Source organism: Ranitomeya variabilis, chromosome 6, assembly GCF_051348905.1.
Source record: "Ranitomeya variabilis isolate aRanVar5 chromosome 6, aRanVar5.hap1, whole genome shotgun sequence".
Lineage (NCBI taxonomy): Eukaryota > Metazoa > Chordata > Amphibia > Anura > Dendrobatidae > Ranitomeya > Ranitomeya variabilis.
The window spans coordinates 82,548,440-82,562,329 of record NC_135237.1 but is presented as its reverse complement, the minus strand read 5'-3'; the positions used below and the strand labels follow the sequence as shown (position 1 = coordinate 82,562,329).

At 42.4% G+C, this 13,890-nt stretch overlaps 1 protein-coding gene across 3 annotated transcripts in view; it reads left to right on the top strand.

Moving 5' to 3' along the window:
• LOC143781839 (ATP-dependent translocase ABCB1-like) overlaps positions 1-13,890 on the top strand; it is a 576,903-nt gene that overhangs the window by 156,635 nt on the left and 406,378 nt on the right. For 2 of the 3 annotated variants that reach the window (XM_077268724.1, XM_077268723.1), the window contains exon 6: positions 5,113-5,170. The exons of the other annotated variant lie outside the window; for it this stretch is intronic. In XM_077268724.1, the coding sequence (XP_077124839.1) occupies positions 5,113-5,170 (58 nt within the window). The remainder of the gene's footprint in view (positions 1-5,112; positions 5,171-13,890) is intronic. 3 annotated transcript variants of the gene reach the window in all.

Genomic DNA, 13,890 nt, shown 5'->3' with positions numbered 1-13,890 from the left:
CAAAAGACATCATGAGCGCTCAACTGTGATCGGAGGTATAAAATTTACCTCCGGTCACTGGTATCAGCTGATGGGACTACAGCTCCCATCATCCAACACCTGCCGCCGCTAATAACAGTGAGAGTAGGAGCGGATGATTGGAGAATTCATCAGCCGCACTGGCTCTGTAAATAAATAATTTAAAAAAAACCTGCTTGGGTTCCCCCCTATTTTTGATAACAAGCCAGGCAAAACTCACCGCTGGGGGCTGCAACCCTCACCTGTCAGCTTCAGCAAGGCTAGTTATCAAGAATAGAGGAGTCCCCATGCTGTTTTTTTAATTATTTAAATAAATAATTAAAAAAAACGGCATGGGGTATCCCCCATTTTTGACAACCAGCCTTTCTAAAGCAGACTGCTGGGGGCTGGTATTTTCAGGCTGGGAAGGGGCGATGAATATTGGCCCCCAGCCTAAAAATAGCAGCCCACAGCTGCCAAGAAAAGGTACATCTATTAGATGACTCAATTCTGGTGCTTTGTCTGGCTCTTCCCATTTGCCTTGTCATGGTGGCAGGTGGGGTTAACATTTGCATGGTTGGTGTCACCTTTGTATTGTCAGGTGACATCAAACCCATGGGTTAGTAATGTATAAGCGCCTATAAGATGACTATCCATTACTAATCCTATAGTTATATTGTAAATAAACACACAGCAACAATAAAGTCCTTTATTTGAAATAAAAAAAGTTTCCTTTTTTATTTAAAAATAACAAACACTTCCCTGTAGCAGTGGCAAGTGGGCTTCATATTTGTGGGGTTGATGTCACCTTTGTATTGTCAGGTGACATCAAGGCCATGGCTTAGTAATGGAGAGGCGTCTATAAGACACCTATCCAGTACTAATCCTATAGTGTTATGATAAATAAAGACATAGCCAGAATAAAGTCTTTTTTTAGAAATAAAACAAAACACGCCTTTACTTTTTTATTTAAAAATAACAAACACAGGTATACTCACCTAATGCCTATTCCACCAAAGCACTCGTTCTCCTGTAATAAACCAAAAATTAGAAACAGCAATATCCCTTACTTGTCAGCGTTCCATCCCATGCCATGATCCATGTCTGGGTGAGAATTAGTTTTCAACCTGGACGGTGCCAATATGCCACCGTCCAGGCTGAGAACCACTGGGGAATGAGCTGCTGTGAGCACAGCGTCAGTGACTGGTGGTAACGTTATAGAGGTTACCTCAAGTCACTGTGGTTCCATTCCCAGCTGGGCTGCACTGTGGTAACCTCGGTGAGATCCCAGCTAGCACTGTGAGAAAGTCACATGGTGCAGAGGCGAGTCCACCAGGAGAATTTCACTGCAGTGAACTTGCCTCTGCACCATGAGACTTTCACACGGTGCTAGCAGGTATCTCACCGCAGTTCAGACCAGCGGGGAATGTAGTCTCAGTGACCAGAGGTAACCTCAATGACGTCACCACCCCTCACTGAAGCTGCGTTCCCAACAGCTCATTCACCAGTGGTTCTCAGCCTGGATGGTCGCATCTTGGCACCTTCCTGATTGAAAACTATTTATCCCCCAGACATGGATTACGGCGTGGGACAGAAGGACAGATAGGTGAGGGATATTGTTGTTTTTATTTTTGGTTTACTACAGGAGAACGAGGGCTTTGGTGGAATTAGGCGAGGTCATAAGCATAGTTTAATTAAGATTATTAAAGGAGTCTGTGTCATTCTTTCAAATAAAGGACTTTTTTCTGGGTGTTTGTGTTTTCTTACAATGTGAATATAGGGTTAATAATGGGGGAGTCTTACTGATGCCTCTCCATTACTAACCTCCGGGCTTGATGTCACCTGACAATACAAAAGTGACATCACCCCCCCACTATCACCCCACTTGCCACCGCTACAGGGCAAGTGGAAAGAGCGAGGCTAAGTGCCAGAATTGGCACATCTTATAGATGCTCCTTTTCTGGGGTGGCTGAGACCTGATATTTTTAGCCTGCAGGGGGGGGAAGTATCCATGGCCCCTTCCTAGGCTATTAATATTAGCCCGCAGCTGTCTGCATAGCCTTTGCTGGTTATTAATTATAGGGGGACCAAAACCGCAACAAAAACGCAAACAAAAATGCACCAAAAACGCAGCAAGACATGCATTTTTTGCCACAGCTTCTTTCTTGCCAAGAGATCAGGTTTTGCTGCAGAAAAAATGCAGCAAAAACACCTAGTGTGAACTTAACCTAAGAGGTGATCAAAACATTGTAAGTTGTAACTGCCACAAAATGGTATCAATAAAAATATTAGCTTAGGAGACAAAAAGTAAATCCTCTCACAGATCCATCAGCCTAAACTGTAAAATGTTACGGGTCTTGAAATATGGTGTCACAAGCAAAACTTTTTTTTTTTTTACAAATTTACGGAGGTTTTTTTTGCCACTTAAAAAAACCCCTACATATGCTTAGTATCTCCATAATCATACTGACCTGGAGAATCATATTACCAGGTAATTTTTACCAGATAGTGAGCATGGTAAATAAATTAAAAAAAAACAAAAAAAACAATTATAGAACTGCAGTTTTTCACAGTTTTGCTAGACGTGGAGTTTTTTTTCCCGCTTTCTAGTACATCACATGAAAAAATGAATGGTGTTATTCAAAAGTAACACTCATCCTGCAAAAACCAAGCCCTCATTTGGCTCTTTTGATGGAAAAATACAAAAGCTATAGCTCTTGGAAGAAGAAAAAACAGAAATTAACAATGTCAGGATGGAGTTGGAGGGGTTGTCCAGAATCAGATTCAATTGTGTCATATTCAAGTAATGCTTTAAAATAACAAGAAAAATAAATATCATTTACCTGTTGTGCCCCTATTGCTCAAGCATCACCTCTCTGCTGATCCCCAATGGCCTTTGTTTGACAACATTGATGTGCCATCTACAACAGGTACTACAGCCAATCACTACAGTGCCATAAGTATTGGCTGAAGTGAAGGGGAGTAGTAGTGGCTTGCACAGGTATGTAATCTTTACTTTCTAACTTTAAGGGTATGTGCACACGTATCTTTGAGGGCTGCGGATTTTTCCACAGCGGATTTGATAAATCCGCAGGGCAAAACCGCTGCGTTTTTTCCTGCGGATTTATCGCAGATTCTATTGCTGATTCCGCTGCGGGTTTATGAAGCGATAGCCGGGAGACCACCACTGTGCAGGAAGACTACTGTACACAAGATGAGGTGCAAACAACAAAGGGTAAATTTATTGGGAGGCAAGGAATGAAAGGAACGAGGAAGATGCAAACAGGGGTTTACAATAGCAAAAGACAATGTACATGAGTTATCTTGTCCGTAAAATAGCACGGTGCTCCAACAATTACAGACTCAGAATTTGTTTCACAAGCAACTTTAAACAATACACAAATAACGATGCTACTCTACATATAGCCTCCCTGGCACTTACTAAGCAGGCCACATGGCTGCCGTGTACTGACTACCGAAGCCTACACTAGGCCCTAACAGGTGCATCAAACAGGAACAGACTCACGGTGATGTTGGGGACCCAGGTCCAGTCCCAGGGGGCCCCCCAGCAGTCTATACGGTGGAGCGAACGGCTTTCTGTCAGCTCCGTGAAGCGTGGTCTTCTCCTTGCTTCTGGATCCTAGGGATGCTCCCGGAAACTGTAAGTCCCTTTCTCAGTATCTTCGTGGCTTCACAAACTAGCACAGAACAGCCACCTTTGCTGTAACCCGGAAAAGTCCTGCAAATTTCACAAGTACACTCTGTCCCAGCCTGGGACCTTTCTTGTAGCAAACAGCACACAGTTCTCTCTGCAGCAGCTTTATCAGCACGAAAAATCCTCTCTGCAGCAGCCTCAGGTCACACACGCTGCTACAGCTCCACACCTGCACTCTGCCAGACTAGTCCATCATGCCGACTAATGCAGGGGGAAGCAGAACATTCCATCACGCCAGACAAGGGGGTGCAGCCTCTTAAAGTGACAGCGTGTTCCTTACTGTTCATAACAGCACCACCCTCTTACATTTACACCTGCAGTTTTCTATTGGAGCAGGTGTAAACCCGCAGCGGAATCCACACAAAGAATTGACATGCTGTGGAATGTAAACCATGCTGCGTTTCCGCGCGGTTTTTTCTGCAGCATGTGCACTGCGGATTTAGTTTCCCATAGGTTTACATTATACTGTAAACGCATGGGAAACTGCTGCGGACCCGCACCTGCGGATCCGCTGTGGATCCGCAGCAAAATCCGCAGCATGTGCACATACCCTAAAGCATTACTTTTCTTTGCCCCATTTTTGTATGATCCTGTACAATCGCTTTAAGACATTGAATAGTTGGTGACCATGTACAATCAGTTTGAGCAGATTGTCATTTGCATAATTGGCCCTATTCTATTGGATGAGAGAATCTTTGGCTGTCTCACTATAGCCTTAAAGTGATAGTAATGTACAATGGGACCCCTAATGACTTCGAGAACCAAGGCTCTGAAGAGGACTTTCGCTTTATACATTTTTATGGCAGTGCCAAAGACGAGCTGAGAGCAGCGCTAGGCTATCTGCTGTCCTGATACAAATGATGCTGCAGTGCACATGATCGATCACTGCTCTACTCAGCCTAGGCTCTTCTCGGGATCCATTGTGGTCCCAGCGGTCAAACCCCAGTGATTGGGAGGTTATCGCATGAATATGGTAGAACTTTCAAGCTTGAGAATAGTCCGCTAAAGGGACACTGTCAGCACAGAATGACTGTTCAATCTAAGTACAGGCACTTGGTGCTTCACGGCATGGCCAAACATTTAAGAGCACCTTCTCATTTGCTTGTTGTCCCTCTAAGTCCACCACATCTACTTTTTAGATCCAGAGAAGGGTGAAGATAGATGGAAAACAAGCAGGTGGGAAGGTACACTTAAATATGTATCCCAGCCACGATGCACCAAGCGCCTGTATTTGGTTTGAACAGTCATTTTGTGCTGACAGAGTCTATTTAATGCTCTGGCTACTTGTTAATATAGCCAGTTTCGCACTGGAAATGATGCTGTGGAAGAGGTCTGCATCAAATGATACTTTTATTGTTTGTTTTTTTTAATTCTAAATAGATCTCTTTGTTTCATTTCAGCATCAAGTAATGTTTCTGGCTGCACATCAGGTGTTGATATTGAAAAAGATATATCCCAGTAAGTGAGAGTGATGACATATTAATCTCTATCATTATCCCACATTCTGTCACATACTGTATATACACAGTGCAGTTTTTAAGTATTTACAAAGTGACATATTTATTAAATTCTAATTCAATAAACTGTTGAGAGGAAGTGCAGTCCAATATGCATCATTGAACTCACATTTGGGCTATTTATCCTCAATCCATTTTTTATTCTTATTACAGGAAAGATGTATACTGTATCTTTGTACCGTGTTAGCCAGTTAACACATTAGAAGTGATGCAGCTGAAAGTACCTGGTATCTTGTAGTCCTGATGTGAATTGGGGATCTTTATCTTGTCTGTGGTCATTATAAATGGACAGTTTTTACATGTTTTCTGGTTGCAAGGAAAGGTTCCTGCAGCTGTTGGAGAGGACAGCGAGCTTCTGACAATGATACTTCTTAGATTTGTGGGTGGCCTAAAACACAGTAGTGGGGGGTCTGGAAAAATGGATTGTAATCGGGCATCTTTTTGTACTAAAGGTTGTAATTTCCATGCAGCTCCCCTTAGCACCTCCAGATTTGGATTGTAGGTACTTTCAGCTGCGTCACTTCTAATGCGGTGTACCTAATTATATGTACTAAATATCCAACTGGGGGTCTGTATGTTGGGGAGACAGGGCAGAAACTGAGAACAAGGATAAATTCTCACCGCCACACAATAAAAGAAAAAAGAATGGATCTACCTGTGGCCAAACATTTCTGTATGTCTGATCATAGCACCATGGACCTGAAATTACTTTTATTGAAAGGTAACTTCAAATCTCAGAGAGACAGGAGAATCTCGGTGTATACATTTTTGACAACCTTTTTCATAGTTAGTGCAGGAATGAATGTGTCCCATGGATTTATGTGTTTTTACATCAATTAAGGAATTAGCACTTCAGACCATGTTGGGTCATCATTACTGTTGAGCGATACCTTCCGATATTCAAAAGTATCGGTATCGGATTGGATCGGAGGATAACCAAAAAATATCGGATATCGGCGATACCGATACCCGATACCAATACAAGTAAATGGGACACAAATATCGGAAGGTATCCTGGATGGTTCCCAGGGTCTGAAGGAGAGGAAACTCTCCTTCAGGCCCTGGGATCCATATTCATGTAAAAAATAAAGAATAAAAAAAAAAAATATGGATATACTCACCCTCGGACGGCCCCTGGACCTTAGCGGTGCAACCGGCAGCCTCCGTTCCTAAGAATGCAGTGAGTGAAGGACCTTCGATGACGTCGCGGTCACGTGAGCGGTCACGCGACCAATCACAAGACCGCGACGTCATCGCAGGTCCTGTACACTCACTGCATTCTTAGGAACGGAGGCTGCCGGTTGCACCGCTAAGGTCCAGGGTCCGTCGGAGGGGTGAGTATATCCATATTTTTTATTTTTATTCTTTATTTTTTACATGAATATGGATCCCAGGGCCTAAAGGAGAGTCTCCTCTCCTCCAGACCCTGGGAACCATACACTGGGAACTTCCGATTCCGATTTCCGATATCACAAAAATATCTGAACTCAGTATCGGAATTCCGATACAGCGAATATCGTCCGATACCCGATATTTGCAGTATCGGAATGCTCAACACTAGTCATCATAACAGTACCAGACCCCAATCAGATGACAACAAAACATTCACTCCTTATCCAGGAACTTTCCAATATTTATGGACACAACTGTTTATCACTTTCCCATAATGACAGCTCTGTGCTGTGCTGTGTATAAATATGTGATTCTTTAGAATTTCTTTTAGTCTAGGCCTGATGAAGAGGCCTGAGTAGTCTCGAAAGCTTGCAATTTGTTACCATCTTTTCATTTAGCCATTAAAAGGTATCAACCACTGAGGACTCTTAATTCTAAATATTTTTTTATTCTTAATAATAATTTTGATTAGTGAAGGACCATCCTCTGGAAGTTTGGGTCCGGCAGGTTAGGCCAAACAGTTTAGGAAAAGCTATGCATGAAAGCATGGCAAACACTGCCTCTGATCATGGGTAAGATTACTAATGCTGGTCAGAGAGCTGCAGTTCTCATGCTGTCTGATGACAGCGTGAGAAAGCAGCTGTGACCAGAGGTAAAAAGTTTAACTCTGGTCACAGGCTTTGACTGATGGGATTGCTATTCCCATCAACTTACATCTGCTGTCATTGATAACAGCAAGAGCAGGCACCAGCTCTATAAATAAATATGTTTAAAAAAAATGGCTTGGGCTCCCTGGTACTTTTGATAGCCAGAGACGCAAAACTGACATCTGCAACCCTCAGCTTTCAGCTTTAGCATGGCTGATTATCAAGAATAGAGGGGTCCCTAAGCCATTTTTAAAATTATTTAAATAAATAATTTTAAAAAACAGACTGGGTTCCCCCTCATTGTTTGACAACCAGTCAAGGTAAAGCAGACAGCTGTGGGCTGGTATTCTCATGCTGGTAGGGGGCCATGGATATTGTCCCCGAAGCCTAAAAATAGCAGCCAGCAGCTGCCCCAGAAAAGGCACATCTATTAGATGCCTCAATTCTGGTGCTTTGTCCGACTCTTCCCATTTGCCTTGTCATGGTGGCAGGTGGGGTTAACATTTGTGTGGTTGGTGTCACCTTTGTATTGTCAGGTGACATCAAGCCCATGGGTTAGTAATGTATAAGCGCCTATAAGATGACTATCCATTACTAATCCTATAGTTATATTGTAAATAAACACACAGCAACAATAAAGTCCTTTATTTGAAATAAAAAAAGTTTCCTTTTTTATTTAAAAATAACAAACACAGTTATACTCACCTTATGCCCATTCCATTGAAGCCCTTATCCCCTGTAAAAAAAACTCAGAAAATAATAAACATCAAAAATACTCCCCTAACGCCCATGCCATTAAAGCCCTCATCTACTGTAAAAAAACAAACAAACAAAAAAAATATTCCTCACCTGTTTGACGTTCTGTCCCTCACCATAATCCATGTCTGCCATAAATAGTTTTCAACCTGGAAGGTGCGAAGATGCCACCGTCCAGGCTGAAAACCACTGAAGAAAGAGCTGCTGAGAGCACAACCTCAGTGACTAGCGGTGATGTCATTGAGTTTACGGCAGGTTACCGAGGCTGCTTTCCCAGCTGGGCCAATGAACTGTGGTTAAAGTCTCACGGTGCTGCGCTGAGCTCAGTGAGTTCACCGCAGTTTACCGTGAAAATTTCTCATGGTTAACTGCGGTGAACTCACTGAGCTTAGCGCTGCATCGTGAGACATTTTCTTCTCAGTGAACTGCGGTGAACTCACTGAGCTCAGCTCAGCACCATGAGACTTTTTCTATAACTGTGACAAAAACTCGGTGTTTGAGGTGCCAAGCCCAAATTGTAACATGGACTTCCTGGAGAAGTCAGTATTTGGGGTTCATACCTGTACAGTAGTATTCGATGTGGACCCCGAACTTTAATGTATGACTTTGCCCATCTCTTAATTTTGATGTATAGCATAACATGTGCAAAATCATAAATTGTGTTGTGTCGTAGACTGTGCTCATCAAAAAACCTGTCATGTTGAACATATAAGTGAGTAAAATGATAATATTAACATGCAGCCTAATCTTCAGGTCTCATGTTATAGAGCAGAATAAGCTAAATCGATTGATCTATAGTTTTGCAGAAAAAGATTCTGTATAACTGGCATATTATTCAGTAAATTATCTGCATCTTCTGTGCTTATGAGTCCAGTAGGTGGTCCTAATCAGTGAAAGGCAGCCTTCATTTCATGAGCATCACATAGAACTATTTGCCAATCATGGACTAGAACTACTCTTAAGCCTAGAGTAAACCGGAATTTAACAATAATTTACAAGTTATATTGAATATTTTTTTTAAAACGTTCTATTAATTTATTCAACTTCTCTTGCTCTATAACATACTGCCAATAGATTACACAGCATTTTAATCTGACAAGTTCCCTTTAACCCTATCATGGCTCTCTAATGCCTTTTGTCCATGGTTTAATTTGTCCTTCTTTCATTTTGGCTGACATATTAGTGGGGAGGAAGTGGAGGGTGTTAAGCAGTATGTGGCAAATAACTCTGTTTTGATGTTACCTCTGACAGTGACACAATCAGTTTGATTCAGTGTTCTACACAGAGCAGTTTGTCTGATCATACATTGCTGAGATCGATATTTTTAGACCTTTTTTAATTTAAAAAAGCATATGATGAGTTTAAGTGTGTTGTGCCTTTAAATGGGTACTACCAATTGCCATCCTTTTTATGGTGAAGTAACCTAGGTGTTATTAAGCGTGTGTTTAGAAGTTTACAGTCTTAGGAGACCTCAGATTATTGCCCACATCATTTCAGGTCAATTGGAGGCCTTTCAATATTAAAACTCATGGTAGTTATTTAGTTAAATTGCATTACTTTGTCGAATTTAAATTTCTAAAAATTTGATCATTCTAAGATAAAACCCATCCTTCTAAAAAGACCCCTATGCCATTTTGCTTTCTTACATTTCAAAGCTGAGTTCTCCACCCAGCCATTTATATATATACATATATATATATATATATATATATATATATATATATATATGTGTGTATATATATCTCTCTCTCTATATATATAGCGGTAGAGTGGCTCACTTGGCTGGACACAGAAGTAGAAATTGGACACTGTCTCTTTTAAGAGCGTGCTTGGTTTATTAAAGGCAGCATAAAGCAAACGGAAAAATAAACATGGCCCTTTGGGCAAAACTGCAAAACAAAGCACAGTCCTTCTCTTAGCGGGGATCAGCCCACTCATGGTTTGCAATGTCCACGGTTCAGGTCCTTTAACTAACAACACAGGCACAAACACTTTCCTGGAGTGCTTCCTCTTCAGGCACACTGAACACTGCTGCCTTTGGAAGCCAGCTACTTAGGCTCCAGACCACTTGACTCCTCCACCTTTCAGTGGAGAGTGTCGTGTGTGAGCTGGCAGATCTGCAGATATATTGCTGTGAATTGCAGATGCATATAGCAGTAGAGCAGGACAGCAATTATTCAGACAGAGCCAGGTTAAGTCCGGCCGGCCGGCTGCTTTCCTTGGATGCCTGTGAAAGTGAAAGTAAAACCAGCAAGCTCACTGAGCGTGTGATGTCACACTAACTAGGAGGCAGCACAAGAGCCAGGAAGCTGACCAACATGTTTCAAAGGCCCTTTCAAGGGTCCTTCCTGAGGAAGAAGGCAGCTCTGCCTTTGAAACATGTTGGTCAGTTTCCTGGCTCTTGTGCTGTCCCATAGTTAGTGTGACGTCACACGCTCAGTGAGCTTGCTGGTTTTACTTTCACTTTCACAGGCATCCAAGGAAAGCGGCCGGCCGGACTTAACCTGGCTCTGTCTGAATAATTGCTGTCCTGCTCTACTGCTATATGCATCTGCAATTCACAGCAATATACTGTATCTGCAGAACTGCCAGCTCACACATGACACTCTCCACTGAAAGGTAAGGGCTCCACTGCCTGTCTTACTATAAAGGGGATCTGTATGTTAGTAATGTTATTACCATCTGGGGCTAGGAATTTATTTATTTACTGGACGGCCACTAGATTACTATATACATTTTTTGTCTATTGAATCTACTTAGCTTGTTTTTTTTTTTTTTTTTGCTATTCTCTCTTGGAGTGCCATCTGGGGCTAGTATTTGTCTTATTGGTTTATTGGACGGCTACCAGTCTCTATATATTCTTTGTTCATTGGACCCACTTAGTTTGCTCTGTGATATTCTCCCCTGGAGCGTGGTCAGTCTATTTAACACTTGTCTATCTTTATGAATATATTTATTTAGAACATTGGTAACATGTTCAGTATTTATTTCACCTGCTATATATTGTGACAAAGTCACTGGTAGAGTGCTAGAGGGGAAATATGTTTCACTACACCTAATAGCAAATAGATAAATGGCTGCACTCAAATTGTACTAAAGCAAGGGAATGTGTGATACATGAAATGTGAATAGCATAATGGCTTGTGAAATCTATGAAAAAACACATGAGATGCTTAGCACAAAATTTGGCCAAAAAATGTGAGCCCATCCACCAACGTCAAGGTAATCTCATGGATTGGATGGGTCCCTGACCTTACTGCCTAGTGTGAACACTTACCTCTGGCTAATATCATGGTAAAGCTTGCATTTATAGGAAGGTTGGAACCAACTGTGTTTGAATGTAATTAAATTTGAAAAATGAATGTAATTAAAATCACAGCATGGTGAAGGGCGGGGTGTTCAAGTCAGAAAAAATATTACATAGCAAGTAATGGTAAACTGACTGAACAGAGAACAAGTTTGAACTTGTTAATAACCAAAAACCACTTGTGTGCTAGTAGTGTTGTTACCATCTGGGGCTAGGAATTTATTTATTTACTTGACGGCCACTAGATTATTATATACATTTTTTGTCTATCGAAACTACTTAACTTGATTTTTGGTTTTTTTTGCTATTCTCTCTTGGAGTGCCATCTCGGGCTCGTATTTGTCTTATTGGATGGCTACCAGTCTCTATATATTCTTTGTTCATTGGACCCACTTAGTTTGCTCTGCAATATTCTCCCCTGGGGCGCAGTCAGTCTATTTAACACTTGTCTATTTTTCTATAAGGGTGACACCTACCCCTTATTGACCTTAGCAGCTGAGGGGATTCTAGTGGTGGTTTTCTGCTGTGTGGTCAGGTAGCGCTTGTGTGTTTTTGTATTTTCATATTTCTAAAGATGCTATTGACATGACCTTCATGACCTTCTCACCAGCTGTCGATAACAAAAAGGGATGAGCGAACCTGTGGATGTTTGGGTTTTTCAGTTTCAAGTGAACTTTAGTCCAAAGCATGTGCCCCAGGTGCATCCGGCAGGGGGTTCGCAGTTGGGATACGAGAACGATTGAAGCTCTGACCACTGGGTCAGAGTGATGTCAGCAGTGTGATCAGGTCTACGTTAGTGGAGGTGAAGGCTCCAAAGATAGGGGGAGATTTTGTGTAATGGGGCTGGGGGGTGTTTACTGCTTGGGGAGGTATTTACTGCTTGGGGGTGTTTACTGCCTGTGGGGTATTTACTGACTGGGGGTGTTTACTGCATTTGAGGGGTATTTACTGTGTGGTGGGTATTTACTGAGGGAGGGTGTATTTACTGTGTGTAGGGGTATTTACTGCCTGGAGGGTATTTACTGTGTGTGGGGTATTTACTGTGGGGAAGTATTTACTGTGTTGAGGGTGTATTACTTGTGTGTATGAGGTATTTACTGTGTGTGTGTGTGCTGGGGTATTTACTGTATGGGGGTGTATTTATTGTGTGTGTAGGCATATTTACTGTTTGTGGTTATTTACTGTGTGTGGGAGTATATTTACTATAACGGGGCTGGGGAAGATTTACTGTGATGGGGGTATTTAGTGTAACAGGACTGGGGAAGATTTACTGTAACAGGGATGATTTGAGGACACAAGTTTGGGGAGCAAAGAAGGGACAGGTACAGACAAAATAGGTGGAGTGGGAGAAATTTGAAGACACAATATGAAGAGGAAGGGGTGAGATAGGGGGCACGTATGGGGGATGGGTGCAGACACAGTATGGTGAATGGGGATGTGGGTGCAGGCACAGTATGAGCAGTGAGGGGAAAATATATGCTGACACGGTATGGGGAGCAAGGATGATGGGATGGGTGTGGACACAGTTTGGTGAGTCAGAGGGATCTGTGAGGAGGCAGTATGGAAAGTGAGAGAGTAAATGTATGAGGAGGGAGGGGGAAACCTGCGAGGAGACTATTGAGGGGAATAGTGCAAGGAGACAGTATGGGGTGAGAAAAGTGTGAGTGAGCACAGAATAGAGACTGAGTAGTGATGTGGTAGCATGGGGGGAACAGTTTAAAGGCACAACCAGTAGGGGACAGTATACCAAGGAAGGATAGAGACTGGGCCCTATAGGAGGGACCCAGTGTGAGCACAGTGTGGAGAGGGGGCCCAGTATGGAAAGGAGAGGGCAATGTGGAAGGCATGTACCATAAGAGGGACACTGAGTGGTTCATATTTTGTGCAGGGAATATAGTGAGGGGCAATTATTTATTCAGGCGCTCAGTGTAGGGCAGACATTTGCTTAATCAGGGAGCATTATAATGACACTGCTATCTTTAAGGGCATCGTGTGGGAATGTGCTGCAGAAGAACAGAGAAGATGGAAGCCTGCAGATACAAGCTGTGGATGAGAAAAGTCATCATGGAGTCTGGACAAGATGAAGAACAAAAGAAAGAGAAAGACAACGTCATCTGTAAGATACCTAGATGTAATTGTTTTTGTGATACTGACTAATGCTCATATTTTTACTTATGTTAGGCATACCTCCCAACCGTCCTGGATCCCGCGGGACTGTCCTGATTTTGACAGTCAGCCCCGCTATCCCGGGCGGGACATTAGTTGTCCCACACTACGCAAGGTTTGTTGCTGTTTTTTTTATTTTTTTTATAAAAGCTGGGTCACCTCCCGACCGCCCCCCTGTGTGGCCATTATACAGTATGGAGCATCATGTGCGGTCATTATACAGTATTGAGCATCATGTGTGGTCATTATACAGTATGGAGAATCATGTGCGGTCATTATACAGTATTGAGCATCATGTGGGGTCATTATACAGTATGCAGCATCATGTGCAGTCATTATACAGTATGGGGCATCATGTGTGGTCATTATACAGTATGGAGCACTGTGTGGCCA